We start from the raw sequence: 21,354 nt of genomic DNA on the forward strand, positions 1-21,354 counted from the left end.
ATGATTTCTGTGAGAGACTAAGACAATGGAGACAACAGAAGACAACAGAGACAAAGTCAACACAGACAGATTTTATTTCTTTATAAAATCATTTCTTCTTCTCTGATGTCAAACATTTTCATCCAGAGAAACTAAAAAATCATTACAGATACAGTCAGAGAGAAAAACAGCTGACAGGTGAGAGGGGAGAACAAAGAGCTGTGATTGGTTGCTGATACTGTTGTCGTGTGTATTCATACTGGTTTCTGACTGGTTTTAAAGGCTGGTGGTTTGGCTGGCGTCCACCTTCAAGTCTTTGGCGACCAGTCCGGAGGTGACCTGGTGCATCGCTGCTCGGTGGGCCAGAAACACTCGCATTGCTTCCTCACGGTACTTTTCAAAGTTATAGACCTCCCTGAAAGTAAAATTCATCTCTGAGAATTTCTTCAGACTGAGTGGAGGAAAATGAAGCGAAGGTAAATCCTGGTTCATACCTGAATAGTGGTCTTGTGAACTTCATCCTGCCTTGTTCTGTCGCCATCTTCAGCGCCATGGGAACTGCTTCTTCCCACCTGGACCGAACACACAACCTCAGCCACCTGCAGGGAGAGAAGAGCCAATCAGGAGGAGGAAGGGTTTGAAGTCAAAGTCCACTGAGGACCTGATGCAGGACTCTCACCTGAAGCGGATCTCTGAGTTCAAAGAGGCGTTCAGATCATAAACCTCCTGCATCTTCTTCACGTGAGTCAGAGGGAGAGGATCCTGAGGAAACAGAAAGGTGAAGTGGACTGAAGTGGACTTTCAGTGAAGTGAACTGTGGTGGTTTGAAGTGGTTTACCTCCTGAAGCAAGAGGGACAGGAACTCGATCAGCTGGTGGGATGACAGTGACTTCACATCACACTGTTTGAAGCTGCTCAGATCCTGGTCTGTGGCCTGAACGGGGACACGGGACAAAGGTTTCATAACTGTACATAAAGAATAGAGAACAGGTCCTTGTCAGGACAAGGTCTTACCTTGATCCACCTCTGGCTCAGACCGATGCAGGCATCAGCCAGCGTGGTGTCATACCTGAAACAGAACCATGAAACTACATCAACACAGTTATCAGGGAGAAGGACTTGTAGACCTGATGGAGGTCTGACAGGATCCACTTACTGAGGTTTGACAGGAGGCATCCCAGGAGTAAACATCCAGGCGTTCCAGTCCACCTTGTTCAGGATGTCCACCTCAGAGACAAAACACAGACCATTACTGAAAGAAAACCTGCTGCAGAAACTGAGGAACTGACGAAACCTCCAACACCTTCAGGTTCTCAGAAAACAGTGAAGTCCACAATCCAGACCTGCCACGATCTGGTTCACTGCACAAACAATCAAAACCTCAGAACTTTCTTTTAGTTCTCAAACGCCTCACACAAATTTTAGCATCTGACCCCCCCTCAGGCTGATCATGACCTGCCAGCTGAAGCAGCATCTGTGGTGCCTCCCAACATCTCGTCTGATTTACTGGAATCATCCAGGTGTGTCTCACCTTGTCTTTGAAGTAGGTGAACAGGTAGTTCTTCCACTCCTCTGAGGTGACGCTGCTGTAGGCAAACAGCTGGATGTATGACTTCACAAATCCCATGAACACCTCTGGCAGATAAAAAAAAAACCAACAGGTGAATAAACACTATAAATACACCTGTTTACTCTGTGATGTAAACAGGTATGTTACCTGGGCCTCCCATCAGCTCCTCCAGGTGATACAGCAGAGCAAAGCCTTTCTCATAGGGAACAGAGGAGAAGGCGTCATCGGGGTTGACGTCCTGCAGACTGGGGATCAGGTTAGTCAGAGGGTTGTTGGCCCCAAATGTGTTCACCTGAGAGATAATACGGACAGGTGAGAAGAAACTGGACAAACTCAGGATATGTGAAATAGGTGACGTTCAACACTAACAAAATGTAAAAAATCAAAACAGGGTTCAGGTTCTCACCGAGTCCTGCAGGTCCTTCCAGCCCCCCATAGCTTTGAACTGTCTGAACTGTTCACTCTCCATACACCTGCCAATCATCCTCTCCAGGTACACCGTGTGACCCTCGTTCAACCTGAAGATACAACAAACCATGAGCATCTGCAGCATCACAACTGCAGATTTGAGTTGAGTCATTACAAAGCAACACAACTTTTCTCCATCACAATATTTGAGACCAGAAGAACATAAACCTGCTCGACGGGAAGGGCTCGTTTAAGTTTAAGGTTAGGGTTTATGTGGCGGAGACTCTGTAAAGAAAGGACCTAAGTTTGCTGACTCGACTGCAAACTTTAAACATGAAATACTTGTAAAAGTACAACATCAGCCTGAAGCTTGACTCTGCAGGGACAGATGGAGCTGCAGCATTTCAAAGGATGAATCTACTAATCAGTAAATGACAATAATTTTCAATACAGCCGATCACACTTCGAGGGAAGGAGCTGCCATTCTCTAAATTGAATTATTAAGGTGTTCAAATGAATCTGACTCACAGCAAAGATGGAGCATGTGGACAGTTCATTCTTTATGGCAGACCAGTGCCAAACAACACAAGATTGTCTCTGCACGGATCCTCCATCAATCTGGTGAATATTTGGATTGGCCATGTTGAAGTCCAGCTCAAGGTATTTTAATCACATTATCAGTATCCAGCAGTGGTGGAAAAAGTTAGTCTGTAGCCCTGAACACGATAGTATTTTCTTCTAAAGCCAAGGCCTATTTCCTCGACAAGGAATCAGAGCATCATGTCTGTTCAGTATTTGACTATGTGTGTTACCAGAAGTGTTCCCAGGTCTTGTTGGTCACCAGATTACCGGTCCAGCTGTGGGAGATCTCGTGGGCGATAACCTGACAGGATGAACAACATATGATGAAGTCGTCATGAACACAAGCATTTATACACATCAAGCTTAAAATTCAAACAGTGTCAGTCTTTACTCACGTTAGACAGAGATTTATCTCCTGCCTGTAAAAAGATACACACTCTTAGTAAACAGCTGATTAGAGGTCACATGATGCCATTACATAGGTGACACGAGAAAACCAATAATCTTATGAATTTTAACCTTATGACCTTTATGTGTTAACATGTGTTAGTGTATATGTGTACCAGCAGTGTTGGGGTGGCGAAGGTCAGACAGGGATTTTCCATGCCTCCATAGGGGAAAGAAGGAGGAAGAACCAGGATGTCATACTGACCCCAAACATATGGTCCAGCCAGGTCCTCAGCTGTCTTCAACATGGTCTCTGTCTGAAAAACCAAGACACACATGCACTTCAGTCAGGGCCTTGGTAAGAGAGGTGACCAAAACCACAACAATACAATACTAAATCATTAAACTGGCAGAGTATAATAAATGTCACAGCATGTATGTCATAATATGCCATAGTATGGTATGTCATGTAAAATGTAATGGTATAGTATATCTTAAAAATGTAAAATAATATATAAAAATAACCAGACTGGGTCAAAACCTAATATGTGGCCTAACCGCCTGTGGTCAAAATCTGATTTTATAACTGTGACGTCACCTGACAACATCACCAAACACACAAATGAAAGACAAAGACTGAGCTGTGATTTCGCTTGTATTTACTTATAAAACAATAACTCAGAGAGAAAGTTAGGAGAGATAGAGTATATTTCTTTTTTTCAAGTATTTTTTTCAGGCTTTTGCCTTTATTACAGTCATAGTGAGAGAGATGGGAAAATTGGAAAGAGAGAGAGAGATAATGATACACAGCAAAGGCTACAGGGTGGACTTGAACCCAGGCACTGGGGAATTAAAAAGTAACATTGAAGTATTTCATTTAAAATGTCATAGTATACTAAGTCAAAAAATGTCATACTATGTCATAAAAATGTCGATATAATAAGTTGTGAAAATTAAATGGTATAGTGCGTCAAAAATGTCACAGTATATGATGATAAAACTGTCACAGTATACCATAGTACAGTAAGTCAGAAGGAATGTCATAATATAGTAAGTCATAAAATGTATGTATGAATAAAAGTATGTATGTATGTATATATATTGTATGTGTTATTATGTTCAGCCTAAATTATTGTGACCCCAGCACCAAAAATAAATAATGAAATGTGTGTGTTATAGTCAGTGAGGTGCTGGTCTCAGTAAAACCAGTGGTTTCATCGTGTTCACAGCTTTGATGGTTACTCACCTCAGAGAACTCAAACGCTGCTTTATCCACAAACTCTTTCTCAGACCAGACTCTAGACCTCGGACCAATCTCCCTGTAAACCAATGAGAACACAGATACATCCTTTTACCTGCTGCAGGTAACATGAAGATTGGTGAACAGTTGAGAGACAGTACCTGCTCTCCAGGGCTCCAACCACGATTGCTATCAGGTAGGAAGGCATGGGCACCTGAGGACAGAGGTCGGACAGTGGCTAAACTTTAAACTTTAACATCATCATATGTTAAACTGAGTGTGACACATGAAAACATTTAGAGGGGTAAGATTGAGCAAATTTTAAAGTCTGATTTATTATACTGCTCACTATAGGTCCCAGTATAGACCATTATTCCCTTCTAAATGTAATTAACTCAAAATCTTCCACAGAAAAAAACAGAAAACATGACTCAGAAAAAAAAGGTGTGAATATAGAACTTTGCACCATTGTGCTTGTTTCCATGATGAAGGCATAAAGTGAACATGCCTTAAGTGAGGTGGAGAGTTTACTTTTGAAAGAAGAAGCACTATGAATATTTGTAATAGTTCAACTTTGATCCAGAGCTGAAATTATTAATCGATTAGTTGATCAACAGAAAATGCATTAGGAACTGTTAAACAATGGCCTGGATGATATAGACTTAAATGAATGAATAGCAACAATGATTCTAGTTTTGAATTGAGTCTTCAGTTACAATGCTTTTGGTAAACACCTGTTAAACTTTAGAGTTTTCATATTTTTTAATTGTCTGTGAAACGAGCCTCAGATCATCTAACAACTGATCCATCTGACTGATCAGATTATTCACTTTATTCATCATTCTGATCAAAAACACATAACAAAACTGAACAAAACTGAAAAACGTCTTGCGTGTGAAATTAGAGCTTTGACCAACAAACAACCCAATAGGACTTGGTTTAAACCTTGTATCTGACTGGACTTTGTCATATTTATCATTCAGCTCTAGTATCAGCTGGTTCCAGTCTTGAAGGGCAGAACTTTTTGAAAAAGAGTCACTAAAGGGTCTGAAATGTTGGTTATTCTGGAGACAAAGGCACCAAGTTGTCAATGCTGTTTATTCGTGCCAAATCATTTTGAAAGAGCAATGACCAATAAGGAAATGGCGCTCGGCCAGCAGACCAATGGTGTAACCTTATCACTCAGCCGGTTACAGGTCTGGCCTTGATGTTGCGCTCCAGCCAAAAAGATATTCAGTTTACTGTGATTACAGGAAGAAAACCATCAAATATTCACATTTGAGAAGCTGGAAACAGAATTTTTGCAGATGAACTTCCTGCAGATTGATTAACATCTTCATTAATTAACCATGACATAGAGTCAAGATAACAGGCCTCAGTAACACACCTGTCTGATCACTCTGTGGTTTTACATGTCTGACATGTGGTAGTGTCCTGTATTGTTTGGTACTAATTATAACCTTAATGCTAATGCTGCTTTCAATGTCAGATGGAAAAAAAGGCATTTCAGGTTGCAGAAGAGTGGATACTGACTGGCTGTCTGAATCTGTAGATGATGCGATTGTTGTCCTGAGGATCAACTTCCTGTCCATCTCTCACTGCACTCATCACAGCTACCAGATCCTTGGGAACAGACACCTGAAGAAGAGACAGAACACAGTCACACCTGAGAGACAGGTAGAGACACCTGAGAGGACACAAGACACAGTCACACCTGTGGAGGAGGTGATTGTCTGTGTTACCTGAGCATAGTAGGTGTGCTTGATGGACGGACTGTCCTGACAGGGGACCATACTCCTGCAGTGATGAGCCTGTGAGACAAAATATAGGGCAACAGCGATTCACTGAGAAGAACCAGGTAGAAAAACAGGTGTGAGGTGTTTCAGTTTGTGTCAGAAATAAAAAACTAAATGAGGACATGATGTACGGAGAGTTAATGATGACGTCTGAGGACACACTTCCTGTTTAAACACACCCATCCCCAGGAGCTGGTCTTCAGTGGGGCTGAAAGGCCACTAGACCAGACTGGATTTCAGAAAACCAGAGTGAGGATTCGCTCACTAAACACTGACGAGGCAGATCTCCTGTTCATCTGACCGTCAGTTTTTATAGTTCCCTGTGAGACGTCAGAAACCAGGAGCTCCCCTCATTTGAGTCACTCCGACAGGCTTCATGTGGATCTGTCATTGTCATTGAACAAAAACAGAATCATCCTTTGGACAGCCACAACCACAATAAAGAGGAAGGATGTAGAGAGCAGAACAAAGAGATGCAACGTGTTCTCGTCTGTCTTCATCACTGTAACTGATGAAGGTGATGGAGAAAGAACCACATCCTCAAACTGTCCACAGTTACACAACATCATTTGTATGCTGACACCCATTTGGTGAATGTTGATCAGGTGATCAGCTGCCGTTAAACTGGTTTCTGTGACGATGAAGAATAAAAAGTGAAAGATGACCTGACACTGGCTGAACAGGTAGGGCTGTTTCTTCCCAGCAGTCTGTTCAGGTGTGAGCCACTGCAGAGCTGATGCAGATGGAGACGTCTCATAGGTCACCTCCACGATCACATGCTGCCCTCTGATTGGTCCAGAACACACACACACACACACACACACACACACACACACACACACACACACACACAATACAGTCAGCACATGTTACTCCTGAAGGAGAAGAAGACAGTTACAACATGTCAGACAGATGAGGTCACCTGGAGAGGTCAAAGGGCAGTGTGATGTCAAGTGGCGTCCCCTTGAAGCTGTGTTTGGGGCCCAGGCTGAAGCGGGCCGTCTGTCCATTGGCCGACACTGAAACAATCTTCAGGTCTCTGGTGTCCAAAGTCTGCAGCAGATAAAACAGCACACTTATTCATGAGATTCATCGAAGTGAGACCTGCTGAGTCAGTACCTGGCAGCTGAGACATACCTGCTGATAAACACTCACCTGTCAGGCTGTGACCTAATATCTACACTTCAAATCAAAGTTATAGAAAGTACAACCACGATAAGTTCAGTTTGTCTAATCTCTGCTATGTCACACGAAACTCCAGTCAACAACATATAAATTTAAGATTTTCTTACCTGAAAATATTAATATCCTCATTAATGTATCTAATGAAATACATTTACACACACACACACACACACACACACACACACACACACACACACACACACACATACAAATACATAAAATACATGCTGAGAGATTCTATAAGGAAGTGAATCAAAGGTGCATAGTAACTGCTAGTTAGACATGTTCTTGAAACTCTTGTTCCACCATTGGGGAAACACAGATAAGAACAGTCTGGACTGAGATATTCTTGTGTGCAGCGAGACGCTTATACACTTATACTTGAAATATAAAATACAATAATATCAATATTGTAAAATTAGAAATATATATTTAAAGAGGGTCACCTAAAGGATTTTTAAAACGTTATATTATATTTATATTATATATTTAAACTGCAAAGTGAAAGTCAGCTCTGCTGTGCACTAAACACTCACCTGTCACACACTGATCTCAGGTGAACACACTTGTTCTGGTGGATCAGCCTTTATGTCAAAGCCCAGGACTGAACAGCCTGGATAAATTTACCCCGTCTTGTGGCTCAAGTACATCATGCCAAACTCCATTTAAAAAAGAGCAGTTTAAAGTTTCCTTATTCAAAGACCATAAACTTCACAAGCTCAATTCTAAAAATTAAAAATAGACAACACGTAACTGACACCTGAAAACCTGCTGGTGGATGTTTACAGGTAAGTTCTGCAGTCAGTGTCGAACAGTAGGCTACTCATTTACTGTATATTACAGTGTTCTAATACACACCAGACTTCATTTAAATTATCGCAGTTTTTAGCAGGAGTTCAGCCTTATTTGAAGACCACTTCAGGGACCAGTAACACGGTGAGGACAAAAACTGCCTGTTTTCCACTGAATAAATGAGACCGTTAGCTTGGAAGCTAACATACTGCCGTACCGGAGCAGAGCATCGGGTGTACCGGGGTCCGTTAACATTACCAGAGCAGAGAAGCGGTCCTCCAGAGCCTCCACGGTGAGCTCCACCTTGGCCCTGATGACGTGTCTGTCGAAGTCCAAGTGGAAGGACAGGTTCAGGTGTTTGGTAACGCACCTGGTGAAGGAGGAGAAGGAGCACGGGTCTGAAGACATGGTGCTGTATGCGGTAACAACGGAGAGACTGGACCGACTGTCAGACAGACGGCCGGTTTATCTACAGGAACATGCTTCAATCACATCCGGTACTGGCATTTTCAGAATAAAAGAGGCCGCAGGACAGGCGCAGCAGAACACATGCTTTTATTTTGAAGTCTCACTGATGTACAATTCAGTTACAATTGATTTCTATAAATTATAAAAGTGTTGTGATAACTTGTTTAACAGCGGTGGAGTCGTGTAATCACAGAGAGTAACATTTTAGAAAAATATCTCAGTTTTCTCTAACATTAAAGCACAGAACAATTCAATATAAAATAAATGTAGATTAAAAAAAAGGTCAGACACACCTGAACATAAACACCGTAAAATAAAATAAAAACTGTTACAATAAATAAATAATAATAATCAATAATTATCTGTTACTCGTTAATCACAAAAAAATTCTTATACAAAATCACTGTATCATTAAAAACAAGAAACATCTCGGAACATTTTATCTTCATTATTAAAACCAAATTCTTCTTTTGAAGAAATTGTTTTTCTTATTACAATATTTTATTCATCTGTAATGAAACACAAAGATTAAAGATCAGTTTGTTCGTTATCATGTTATTACTGAAAGATTCGTTCATTGAGTGAACAGTCGTACTTCCTGCAGTAGTGTTGTCATGGTGATGATCAGAGGGTGTACTGAGAGTTTGTACAGAGGGTTTGTCATCATCAACCTACTATTAACCACTATTATCTATCATTATTATTGATAACACCATGACCTACACAGCTGTTCCTGTTGGTTTTTCTCTGTAACAAAGTGAGGTCTGGACCTGACCCTGTAAAGAGCCTTGAGATCATGTAGATTATGATTTGGCGCTACACAAATAAAATTTAATTGAATTGAATTTCACTTTCCACTGCTGCAGGAAAGTTCACCAGTTTGTTCTTCTCTGACAAAAACACGTTTTCTCTTTTCTACCACATCAACCGGAGATTTCGTTGATTTACTTTGTACTTTTGATAGTTTTTGACTGAAATATCTTTAGAAAATGGGAAAATGACGGGTGTTATCATTAAACATTACAGATGTTAAACTACCTGTGGCAGACAGAAGAGATGAAACACACTGGTCTCTGCAGCTACATAAAGGTCCTCACAGAGCCCTGCAGACAACTCGGTGTCTGTTTTCGGTTCTGACATCTTCAGAAACCAGCTGGGTGTGTGGGATACCTCGACGACCCGGTTCAGTCGGTAGCCCCGGTTTACTCCTCTGCTCATGTATTCAAACGTTTCCGCTGGCCTCTGAATGCATCGCTGCTTACCTGTGCAACTCTTCTTGTTGCTTTTCCCTGCAGACAGGTGGGGCCTGGAGTAGGCAGTTTGGGGGCTTCGACTAAACCAATAGCCACCTTCTTCCTGATGAGGAACGACGTCTCTCAACAGTTGTTGTGTAAATGAATCCACAGGTGAAATGGGCGGAGACACACCTGCTGACAAGTCAGTTTAGCCTCAGTAGTTTTCAGTCTGTTCACAGGAGACGTTCTAGTTTATTCAGATTCTTTTAAAGAATAAAAAACACATTCAGCATCATGTTGTAGGACCACGTGACCTGTGCTGGTTTTCATCAGTCACCATGTGATAAACTGATCATCTTCAGAATCGATGTATTGATTACATTTCTGGTGCTGTCAGCTTTGACTTAGTGTCTGTTAACTAGATCAGGTCCAGAGAGGATCAGGATCAGGTTGAGCCAGCAGCATCAGTCAGTGATTGTAATGTTATATACCAAATGAAGAATATGAGACATAGATGTGGTTTCCAAGACAGGAGCATTGTACACCATTTGAGAAAATATTATTCATGTTTTCAACATGTTACAACAGTGGGTTGTTTTAACGAGATGTGTTGACTTTGTGTAACAATGTAAAAGTTTTAATATAACAAAATCACAGCAGCAAAAAAAAATCTGTTTCTTATTAATGATAAATTAATTTCAACGACTTCCTTTACAAGATATTTTCTGTATCATGAAAATGCGTCCTCAATGAACTGACAGTGATGATGCTTAAATCTATCTTATCACAAAACTTAATTACACAAATCAATTCAACACACTAATTTAACACATTAATTTTCATTATTTAAAGTAAAATATTGTTATTAAGTATTAAGTTAAAAGACTGATTTTTTTTATCACAGTAAGAACATACAAACAATTAAAAATCTCCTTGTTAGACCAATAGACTGGTGCCTTAACATAACATTAAGTGCTTTTAATACGTTTCTTCTTCACATTATAAAATATTATTTCTCTTGTTGCATTTCCTGTAACTGTAACATCACATTTTTCCCCCATAACAAAAACATCTACATTTATCTTATAACAAGAAAATGTTCAACAAAATTTGTTATAACACATATTTTTATGCATTAACAAAAACGTGATAATATAAGAAATATTAAGATGTGAAAATTTTTAAAACAAGAACATTTTTCTTAAAACAAACGTTCAGTACAACAAAACCTTCACATCTCGTTAAAACACGTTCAGTTTCTTCATGACATGAACTGATGATGTGTTCAAATACCAAATTATAATAGGAAATTTTCCCTTTACAGAAACAAGATTTTTAGGATGTTTTGAGCTTCAGAAACACAAAGCTGAAATTTGTGTAAAACTATTAATAATATTAATGATAATATTAATGATCTTAATTATTAGAAAAAAAACAACAAAAACAGATGAGAAGAAAAAAAAACCTTTATTGCATCATTGTCGTCTCTGTTTCTTCTTCACATTGATAAGGAATGACGAGGCCTTCAGGTTTGGCTCTGTGGAATGAGTCATCACACAACAGGTAACTGTCACCTGTAGTTAACTCCGCCCCTGCCCCTCACAGGTAACTGTCCCCTTTCATAAACCCCACCCTCTAAAAAAAAGAAACAGAAATCTGTTACCTGTCGTTAACCCAACCCTCTACCCCAACAGGTAACAGGCACCTGTCACACAGTCGACCCCCCCACCTCCAAACAGGTAACAGTCATCTGTCACAAACTCCACCCCCTGCCTCCCACAGGTAACTATCACCTGTCATAAACGCTACCCTCTAAAAACAGGCAATTGTAGCCTGTCATAAGCGCCGCCCCTCCAGATCCACTTCCTGTCACATGATTCCGTTAAAACATGCGGATTAAAAGAAAAACAGATCTAACAAAGATCTGCAGGAAGAACAGAAGAAGAGGATGATGGGAAATAAAGGTGATCTCAGAGTCCATGACATCACTTCCTCCTACAGATAGACACATTTATAATTTAAAAAAACAAAACAAAAACAAAAACAGTCCTGTGAAACGCCCCTCCTCCTCCTCCTCCTCCTCTTCATCAGTTTGTACATGGTGACATCAGTCGATGACATCAGTCTGCTGCTTCCTGTTACCTGCCCGATGGTCTAGCGTTTTGACAGCTCATTGGACAGCCAGTCCAGACCCTCATACAGACCTGTACCCTGAGTGGCACAGGTGGCCTGAACGTGCCACTGAGGAGACAAAAAAAGGATAAAAACAGTTAGACACACCTGTACAGGTATACTGCATGATGAGGTTAAACAGAGAAATAGTGCACAATTTTGATTTGACACACTTGAACATCAACACCTTCCAGCTTTAACAAGATAAAATAAAAACTGTTACAATAAATAAATAACAATAATCAATAATTATCTGTTACTCGCTAATCACTGAAATTGTATTATACAAAATCACTGTATCAATATAAACAAGAAACATTTTATCTTCATTATTAAAACCAAATTCTTCTTTTGAAGAAAATTTTTTTCTTATTACAATATTTTATTCATCTGTCATGAAACACAAAGATTAAAGATCAGTTTGTTCGTATGAACATGATTTATTTCTAATATTTAGTCTTCAACCACTTTTACTCTTACAGCTGCTCCTGGTTGTCCCTCGGTCCAGGCTGAGGGGAAATGGGGAAACAGTTTACCTCTTTTCGTTAAGTGTTTCCGTCCATCAACATTTTTAAAGCTAAGCTCAGAACCCACAAGTTTTCTCAGCCTTCTGAGTCCCTCAAGTTTTATTTTTCACTTTTAGCCTGTTTTTATTTCAAACTGTTGCCTGTGTCTCTGACTGTGGGACAGTTCAGTCATTGTCTAGTCTGAAAAGACCTGTGAAGTAATCTGATCACACCTGTGAAGTAATCTGATCCCATCTGTGTGAGGTAACCTGATCACAAACGTGAGGTAATCTGATCACATCTGTGCGAGATAAAATCAGATTACGTTCTCACGTCTGAAGAGTGGATCAAACTCAGCATTCATTTGAACAGGTTCTATAATTTACCTCTACACAGCTGCAGTAAAAAACAGTTGAAGCCTGTTCCATTTCTATTCATGTCACCTTAATTTCAAAATAAGAGCATAGTGTTGCTTTAGATTACTTATTGACACATATTGATTATTGATCCTTACAGTTCTGCTGCGCAGGCTGTGCAGACCCAGTTTGTCGGTGAGTTCACTGACTCCCATGGCGTTGGGGAGATCCTGTTTGTTAGCAAATACCAGAAGAACCGCCTCCTTCAACTCGTCCTCCTGGATCTACAGAGAGAGGGAGAGTCATGTGACTGATGATGTCACACATCTACAGGGTCATGTGACTGATGACTGAGCGATGTCAGTATTAATCACTTTTTTCTCTCCTCCCTCATTATACTTGAGCTCTTCACTATGGACGGAGCTAATCAGATCGTTTTCCAATAACAATAGATGTCAGAAAAGTTTAATTAATTAATTAGTTAATTAGTGTCATTTTACTGTAATATTTATTCTGACAAAATAATTACTCCTGTGTTGCTTACCATCTTTGAGAGTTCCTCGGCAGACTCTGCTACTCTCTCTCTGTCATTACTGTCCACTACAAAGATCAGACCCTACACCACAAACAGAGGGGTCAGAGGTCACACAGATCAACATCATCAACATCAGAGGTCACACCAATCATATTAATACAATCAGTCTGAGTGTGGGACAGTTTGATCTCTACAGACTTCTGAGTTATTTCAGACATGTTTAAACAGAGTGGCACCAATGAAATAAACCAGTTCTCATCAACCAGACTCAGGTTCTGGTTCAGTACCTGTGTGTTCTGGAAGTAGTGTCTCCATAGAGGCCTGATCTTGTCCTGACCACCAACGTCCCAGACAGTGAAACAGATGTTCTTGTACTCGACTGTCTCCACATTAAAGCCTGCAACAGACACATTGTTTTTCTAAAGTCAGTCTGAGGCTGGTTTACATCTGATCTCTGTATTTGACCGTTGTATATAATAAAAACTGTAAACTACTGATCCAGATCCTGTGTTTACACACATGCTGCTCTCACCTCTTTACAACAGCTAAGTTTCATTCAACAACACTGTTCACTATTTGTTCAACATAATTATATTATTCCACTTGTGTTTTACTTTATGTACTGTATTGTGCTTTACTGTATTGTATATGTGATTTTTTTGGGGACAAAAAACTAAACAAAACCAAACATTTGAAGACTGACAGGAACATTTTTACTGTTTTTAATATCTCACAGACCAAACCATCACTTCATCATTTAGTAATTAATAGATATTATTTGGGGCATCATATTAGACATATACACTGTCTGTGATGTTAATAATCAGAGGAACAAACAACTGTTGACAGACACACATTACACGGACAGTTATCACCTGATCACGGGTGTGATTATTGATAATTTACCGATAGTTGGGATGGTGGTGACGATCTCTCCGAGCTTCAGTTTGTAGAGGATCGTTGTTTTTCCAGCTGCGTCTAAACCCACTGAAACAGACAGATATGAGTGTTAAACTATAGGAAGTGACCTTAAACTCTTGACAAAGCGCCTCAGTCTTCGTCTGACGGTACCGGAAGGTTCAGTAAACACGTACAGAGTTAAACTCTGCTCTTAAACCGCCCCGTTAGCTCTGAACGTTAGCCCAAGACGGCTAGCTGTGTTAGCTCCTATTTCTAGCATTTTCTGTCAAACACGGAGATTTAGTTAAGCAGCCGGGAGTTTAACATGGCGAACGTGATAAAATAAGTCTGTTTAAAAACAGAAACCAGAGTATGCGGCATGTTTTCTGCCCCCGCCGGTCTCTGGCCGGTTAGCCTCGGAGCTAGTTAGCCTAACCGCGTCGCTCACCCATCAGGATCCTCATCTGCTTCTTCCCGAAGAACCGGGAGAACAGAGACGAGATCGTGAGGCCCATTTCACTAAAAGGTCCCGGTTTAGCGGCGGGAGGAGGTCAGCCGGTTAGTCCGGGAGCAGCTGCTGGTCAAAGCCGGGGAACAGACCGGGAACAGGCAGCGATAAACCAGAGTGGGCGCAGCTCCTCCTCGGTGCCACGTCCAGGCCAACGCGGAATAAATGACGTCACTGCTTTGAAAAAACTTTATTGCACTCAAAAGTGATGCTGCGTTCGAGTTTACTAGAAAGACTCGACACTGGATAACTTTGTATTTGACTCCACACAACAATCCTGTAAAGGAAGAAAATCAAAACAGACATCGAATCACAGCTCCTACAAAATAACAGTGGTACAGTGTTATATATTATAGACAGTGTTACATATATACAATACAGTACATCTTTATCAGCCATTACCAAAACTCACAATAAAAATAAAATTAACAAAACTCATTATTATTTTCCTGTTGTCATTGATTCAATTAAAAGTATGCTTAAAAGTAGCATACTTTTAATTGACAGAGAGTGAAAAAGTTGTGATGAATAATGTAATATTTTGAATCATGTTTTATTTGAACTTACTTGTTTAAAGCCATTCAATAACAATGAATAATCAATCGTGATAAAAGGGACAACATAATATTAATATATCGCACCCATTAGCCTGTAATGAAAGAAAAAACACACCAGTATATAAAAAATAAAAACATTATCATCACATTAACAGAAACAGAGCAGGTAATTGTGCAGTAATTTAGTTTTAGAAATACAAAACTTTTTCACTCTCTGTCAGGTTAGTAGATGTGTTGTAATATTCGTGATATAGTGAACGCATCATTGAATTCCCGCCTCCTCCTTCTTCAGATCCGGTTCAATCCAACATGGCTGTTGTTAGCTGATAGTTCATGTTCTGTATTTTTTATATCCGCAGTTTTACAACAACGATTTCATTATTAAATTAATAAACTTTGATTTCAGCTCGTTAAAACCGACTGACCATCGTTTAATCAGGTAAGAACCGGAGAAAAGTCAGTGACCAACGTCGGTGTTTGTCGGTAAACGTTAAAGTTTGCTTCGATTTGTGAGCTTTAAAGCGGAGTTAACATGTCTCAGATGGACAGTTAGTGTTACAATTACTAGAATAAATTAGAAACTTTAACTGATCTGTGTTTGACTATCCAGTCAAGGAATGAATGTTTATATCCAGACCTGCTGCCAAACATTGTTTTCATTTCACAGAAATGTAACGATTATTTTTCTGGTTTATCGTTTTGTCATCATATGACAATAAGCAGTGTAAAAACTTGTGATATTGTCAGTTTATTGTCCTTTAAGACAAACAAGTATTTAGCAAATTTCCTGTCAATCGACTAATTCATTAACCGACTAATCGACGTAGCACTGTTTACGTCATCATCACTGAAGTTAGTTTGTGTGAGTTTTAACTTCCTGTTCAGGCGCATTGTGCCCTGGGTTTGCCTTTCAGGCTCCTTACAGAAGGCTCTCTCATATTCCTGTCAGGCTGCCTGAGTAAACCTACAGACCATACTGAGGGAGAAGAGTCTTCACCTCCTCATTTAATATTTACTTTTACTAATAGTTGATGTCCAGAATCAAACATGAATCAAACTTAAAGATTTAACTGTAAAATTATCATTGTTAATAATTAATGAGACAGTTAATGGTGAGACCAGGCTCTGTGTCTGGACTGTGTTTAAGTGCAACTTTACACTGACTGCTTGTGTTGACAGTTTCTTGTTTCTTGAAATGTCACTCTTTGCAGAGTCCAGCATGGCCTCAGTTTTAACCATGGTCGGTTCCTCATAAATCAGTTCTGGTCCTGATGATGGATCCAGTCTGATCTAACAGTCTGGTCAACCAGCAGAGTCATGGAGAAGTTTGGGATGAGTTTCGGGGGCGGTCCTAGTAGGAAGGAGCTGCTGGACACCATTGAGTCCCAGAAAAAGCAGCTGGTCCAGTACCAGACCCGCTTCAAGGATGTTGTCCAGGCCTACAAGAGTCTTTTGAAGGAGAAGGAGGCTCTGGAGGCCAGTCTGAAGGTCCTGACGGTGACCCAGGAGGTAGACCTGAACCAGCAGGGCCAGGACAACAACACCGCCGGTGCTGCCCCAGACCTCCCAGAGGATGGCTGCTCGCTGCACAGTGAAGACAGCGAGGACACGGCGGCGTCTGTGGACACACCCAGCGAGACCACCAGAGGGGACCAGTCAGAGGAAGACCAGGGAGAACTGGGAGGAAAGTTAAGCTCAGTGGTATGTTTGAAAAAATCCAATGACTGCTACCACAGCTCTCCAGTTACCATCGACAAGTAAATAACAGAGAAATTAATGAATGGAAAAACTCACACACATCACACATCAACTACTTCTCACCACAAACAGTCTGACATCACTTTAACTGTTTCATCTTCATCACATGTTCACAACGTCATCATCATCTGGGCGCTATCTCTCTATTTCTGTCTCTCTCCCTCTCTCTCTCTCGATGACTTCATGCCATTAACTTTGTATTTTTTCTCTCCCGTAGTTTGTGCTTCTCCTCTCTCTCCCTCTCTCTGTCCTCATTCTGCAGGTCTCTCTGCCTCTGGAGCAGCAGGATCCAGATCCACCACTACTCATCTTTACTATTAACCACTGTTACCTGTCATTATTATTGATAACACCATTACCTACACAGCCGTTCCTGGTCTCTCTCTCTCTCTTCTCTCCTCCCCCCACCCCCTCTTTTTTATCTTCTCCTAAACCCAACCGGTCGAGGCAGACGGCCCCCCACCCTGAGCCCGGTTCTGTTGGAGGTTTCTTCCTGTTAAAAGGGAGTTTTTCCTCCCCCCTGTCGCCAAGCGCTTGCTCTTTGTGGGAACTGTTGGGTTTTTCTCTGTAACAAAGTAAGGTCTTGACCTGACCCTGTAAAGTGTCTTGAGATAATGTATATTATGATTTGGCGCTATACAAATAAAATTGAATTGAATTGAATTGAAATCATCAGACAGAAGAAACTTAATGATGATTTGTCTTCTTATTTACACTTTATCTTCAGTCAGTAAATTATTTCTACTGTTTTTACTCTGGTGATGTGAATTACACCTGATGACATCACTATAGCTGAACTCACATTCAGGTGTCACAGTTTCTTCTCAGATCACATTAACACTTTATTCATGGTTCTGATGATGATGATGTTTATAATTAACAACTCTCATCACATGAATGAGCTCGTACCTGAACAGGTGAATCAGAGTTAACTGGTCCAGATTAGTACAGTGTTAGGTTCAGTTAAAGCAGATAATGAAGAGTTAACCTGCGTTTGAACCTGAATCTAATCTTGTATTTGACTGATGAGGTCAAACTTACTTCTCTTCCTGCAGACTCCAAGAGTGGAGAGGGTGGCGCTCGATGCCGGTGGCGCAGAGAGCAGCAGTGTGGGAGCGGAACCTCATCAACAGGCCACGCCCCTCCAGAGCGTGGAGCCAGAGCGTCGCTTTGTCCAGCTAAAGAGCCAACTGAGCACACTCACCAGCGCCCTGGCCACGGTGACACAGGAGAAGTCTCGTATGGAGGCGAATTTCCAGGCTGACAAGCGACAGCTGAAGCAGGAGGTAGAGGAGCTGCAGGACCGCCTGGTTGTTGTGACAACGCAGCAGGAGGCGGAGCTGCGTGCTCTGCAGCAGCAGCTGACTGAGAGTCGCGCTCGCATCATCACGCAGCAGCACGAGAGGGAGCAGGAGCAGGGAGACCACGTCCAGCAGCTAAGAGAGCTGCAGAAAATCCTGCAGCAAGAACGAGACCTGCGACAGGACGCTGAGCTCCGCCTGCAGGACGCCAACACTGCCCTTCTGATGACATCACAGGCTGTTGACCGGGGGGCAGAGTCTGAGGCTCACCTAAACCAGGTGAGGGAGGAGAGAGATGAGCTGAAGAGGAGGCTGCAGGCCGCAGAGGAAGACCAGAAGAAACCAGATCCTAGAGTGGATGAGCTGCAGCGGGAGCTGACAGAACTGAAAAACCACTTCCAGAGGCAGATCCATAACGAGACCAGGAAGGTAGGACTGATGCCAGAACTAACTAAAACAAAGTTTACATTAACTAAATCTGGATCGGCAACGAGTCACGGTCAGACACAGACTCTGGTCTCCAGGTTGAGATCAGGGAGGTAAGACAACTTAAACCCAACTCATGTCTAACTAAATCTGGATTCAGTTGAACTAAACTAGGACCAACTAATCTAACTACTCTGAAGGATCTGATCCAGACTTCCCTTTAATCCAGCAGGGATCAGATCTGATCAAACAGGTTCAGATGCAGTACCTGTCATGGTCCAGCAGGTGTCAGTCACCATGGTAACCGTTTAAATCAACCATCCAGAAAACATGAGCAGTCCAGGTCTCAGTCTCATCAGGTCTTTTGTCTCATCGGGTTTTAGTCCCAGCAGGTCTTTAGTCTCAGCAGGTCTTAGTCTCAGCAGGTCTTATGTCTCATCAGGTCTTATGTCTCATCAGGTCTGTAGTCTCAGAAGGTCTTTTGTCTCATCAGGTTTTAGTCTCATCAGGTCTTTAGTCTCAGAAGGTCTTTTGTCTCATCAGGTTTTAGTCTCATCAGGTCTTTAGTCTCAGCAGGTTTTAGTCTCATCAGGTCTTTAGTCTCATCAGGTTTTAGTCTCATCAGGTCTTTAGTCTCATCAGGTCTTTAGTCTCAGCAGGTTTTAGTCTCATCAGGTCTTAAGTCTCAGAAGGTCTTTTGTCTCATCAGGTTTTAGTCTCAGAAGGTCTTTAGTCTCATCAGGTTTTAGTCTCATCAGGTCTTAGTCTCATCAGGTTTTAGTCTCAGCAGGTCTTTAGTCTCATCAGGTCTTAGTCTCATCAGATTTTAGTCTCAGCAGGTCTTTAGTCTCATCAGGTTTTAGTCTCAGCAGGTCTTTAGTCTCATCAGGTCTTAGTCTCAGTCTGGTCTTAGTCTCAGTCTGGTCTCTCTGTATTCCAGGTGTGCGAGGCAGAGGAACGTGCTCGTGAGCGTGCTCAGGTGGCAGAGATCAGGGTTGCAGGTCTGGAGCAGCGAGTCTCGGAGCTGTCAGAGCTGCTGGGCTCCTGTGAAAAGGCGAGACAGCGAGATCAGCAGACCGCTCAGAGACTCAGAGACCGGGTCCTGCAGCTGGACACCGAGAACAAAACGCTGGCCATCGCCGCCTCAGGCAGGTCAACCTCCGACCTCGGCGTGGACGAGTCGCAGCTGGATGTTGGCGCACTGAAGGAGAAGCTGGAGAAGGTGAAGAAGCTGCTGCTGGCGGCTCAGAGGAATCCAGACCAGAACATCCAGGACCTGGCAGAGACCGAGGGGGAGCCAGGCGGGGACAAAGCCTCGGTGCTGTTCTACCAGCAGGAACTGCGGCAGTTGAAGGATGAGTTTGAGCGTTACAAGCTGCGAGCACAGGTGGTGCTGAAGAACAAGAACGCCAAAGATGGCTGCCAGGCCAAAGAGCTGGAGGAGGTCCGGGACCAGCTGTCAGAGCTGAAGGAGAAGTACATCAATCTGCGGATACAGAGCGACGAGGCCGAAGCCCGACACTGCCGGGAACTGGAGGAGCGGCAGCAGACGGTGGTGGCGCTGCAGCAGAGCCACAGACAGGAAGTGGAGCGGGCGGAGGTGCTGCACCGCGACGAGTTGCTGCGTCTGGAGGCGGAGCTGCACAAACAGAGGGAGAGGACCATGGCCCTGCTGGACGAGAAGGACCAGGAGCTGGAGAGGCTGCGGGCCAACGCCCTCGGCCGCAACGACGACTGCAACGAGGCAGGCGATGTCGATGGCGAGCCTGTCATCGAGAGCGAGGGTGACATCGTCAGCCAGGCCCTGCGGCGGGTCGCCCCCGCCGAGCCCACACTGCTGCTGTACGCTGAACAGCTGGCCAGGAAGGAGGTGGAGGTGGGCGGACTGCGGCGGCACAAACACCGGCTGGAGGAGGACCTCCACCAGCTGCAGGCCAGGCTAATCGCTAACGGAGAGCGACACGATGAGGAGGTGACAGAGCTGCGAGGACAACTGGACAAACTGATCCGAGACCGGAGCAGAGAGGGCGCCAACATGGAGTACCTGAAGAACGTCATCTACAAGTTCCTGACACTGCAGGACGCCAGCGGGAGACAGCAGACGCTCACCGCCATCCTCACCATCCTGCACTTCAGCCCGCAGGAAAAACACCACGTCCTGAGGCTGCAGGGGGCGACGTGGTGGACCAACACAAGATAACGATGCACCTGGAGAAGAAACACCACGTCCTGAGGTTGAAATAATCAGTGAATGTTTCTCACACATTAATTTCTGTGCAGTTTCTTCTCTGGTTCACTGAGGAAATCAGTCACAGGCTTTGAATTGAGTCTCAACGGGTTTTTAATCTTTTTGACCCTTCTCTGATCCTGTACTGATGTGTCCCAACCTAAACCTTTACATTAAACCAGAACTCACTCTCCAGGGTGGAGGTTTCTGACAGGAGCTTTGGTTTCATTCGTTAATCTGATATTTGAATTGAGGACAGTTTGTGTTGCAGGTCTCCTGTACAAACTGTACATTCATATTTCAACATGTGTGATTAAAACTGTCACTGCAACTTAAAGAAATGTATAGAAGATAACTTTGGTTAATGCAGTTCTTCATATGTATATTTTTGATTCCCTTGTTGAAATTAAACTATTTTTCCTAACCCTAACCCTTCACAAACTTAGTTTGATTAATTCTGTTTTTT

The 21,354-nt window shown here is 42.4% G+C and overlaps 3 protein-coding genes across 3 annotated transcripts; 1 reads left to right on the plus strand and 2 right to left on the minus strand.

The window, feature by feature from the left end:
* Positions 1 to 56: 56 nt before the first annotated feature.
* Positions 57 to 8,426, minus strand: lta4h (leukotriene A4 hydrolase). The gene is made up of 19 exons (XM_071503030.1): positions 8,198 to 8,426; positions 6,885 to 7,015; positions 6,628 to 6,748; positions 5,909 to 5,977; positions 5,700 to 5,804; positions 4,328 to 4,380; positions 4,173 to 4,245; positions 3,103 to 3,243; positions 2,935 to 2,958; positions 2,770 to 2,840; positions 1,956 to 2,067; positions 1,697 to 1,841; positions 1,511 to 1,614; positions 1,136 to 1,206; positions 994 to 1,048; positions 818 to 913; positions 659 to 741; positions 474 to 578; positions 57 to 394 (listed from the first exon to the last, which is right to left on the minus strand). The coding sequence occupies exons 1-19, from the start codon at positions 8,345 to 8,347 to the stop codon at positions 256 to 258; spliced, it is 1,848 nt and encodes a 615-aa protein (XP_071359131.1). The 5' UTR covers positions 8,348 to 8,426; the 3' UTR covers positions 57 to 255.
* A 2,664-nt stretch (positions 8,427 to 11,090) lies between these two features.
* LOC139635478 (ADP-ribosylation factor 4) lies at positions 11,091 to 14,787 on the minus strand. The gene is made up of 6 exons (XM_071502851.1): positions 14,560 to 14,787; positions 14,118 to 14,198; positions 13,499 to 13,608; positions 13,221 to 13,292; positions 12,835 to 12,960; positions 11,091 to 11,883 (listed from the first exon to the last, which is right to left on the minus strand). Exons 1-6 carry the CDS (start codon positions 14,624 to 14,626, stop codon positions 11,797 to 11,799), a joined length of 543 nt encoding a protein of 180 aa, XP_071358952.1. The 5' UTR covers positions 14,627 to 14,787; the 3' UTR covers positions 11,091 to 11,796.
* A 688-nt stretch (positions 14,788 to 15,475) lies between these two features.
* Positions 15,476 to 21,318, plus strand: gcc1 (GRIP and coiled-coil domain containing 1). Its single transcript, XM_071502848.1, has 4 exons — positions 15,476 to 15,615; positions 16,388 to 16,877; positions 17,990 to 18,664; positions 19,602 to 21,318. The coding sequence occupies exons 2-4, from the start codon at positions 16,494 to 16,496 to the stop codon at positions 20,859 to 20,861; spliced, it is 2,319 nt and encodes a 772-aa protein (XP_071358949.1). The 5' UTR covers positions 15,476 to 15,615; positions 16,388 to 16,493; the 3' UTR covers positions 20,862 to 21,318.
* Positions 21,319 to 21,354: the final 36 nt, after the last annotated feature.

Source organism: Trachinotus anak, unplaced genomic scaffold, assembly GCF_046630095.1.
Source record: "Trachinotus anak isolate AG129_WGS33_773 ecotype Australia unplaced genomic scaffold, CSIRO_AGI_Tana_v1 ptg000018l, whole genome shotgun sequence".
Taxonomy (NCBI): Eukaryota; Metazoa; Chordata; class Actinopteri; order Carangiformes; family Carangidae; genus Trachinotus; species Trachinotus anak.

Bases quoted from the DNA above. Each gene is read 5' to 3' on its own strand.
- lta4h (XM_071503030.1), bottom strand. From the start codon at position 8,347: ATGTCTTCAGACCCGTGCTCCTTCTCCTCCTTCACCAGGTGCGTTACC. The intron at 5,805-5,908 runs GTAACACAGACA...TCTCTTCTTCAG, and splicing joins AGCACACCTACTATGCTCAG to GTGTCTGTTCCCAAGGATCT. The intron at 1,049-1,135 runs GTAAGTGGATCC...GTTCTGTTTCAG, and splicing joins ATGCCTCCTGTCAAACCTCA to GTATGACACCACGCTGGCTG.
- gcc1 (XM_071502848.1), top strand. From the start codon at position 16,494: ATGGAGAAGTTTGGGATGAGTTTCGGGGGCGGTCCTAGTAGGAAGGAG. The intron at 16,878-17,989 runs GTATGTTTGAAA...CTCTTCCTGCAG, and splicing joins GAGGAAAGTTAAGCTCAGTG to ACTCCAAGAGTGGAGAGGGT. The intron at 18,665-19,601 runs GTAGGACTGATG...TCTGTATTCCAG, and splicing joins TCCATAACGAGACCAGGAAG to GTGTGCGAGGCAGAGGAACG.
- LOC139635478 (XM_071502851.1), bottom strand. From the start codon at position 14,626: ATGGGCCTCACGATCTCGTCTCTGTTCTCCCGGTTCTTCGGGAAGAAG. The intron at 14,199-14,559 runs GTGAGCGACGCG...TGTCTGTTTCAG, and splicing joins GCAGATGAGGATCCTGATGG to TGGGTTTAGACGCAGCTGGA. The intron at 13,609-14,117 runs GTAAATTATCAA...TGTCTGTTGCAG, and splicing joins CACCACCATCCCAACTATCG to GCTTTAATGTGGAGACAGTC.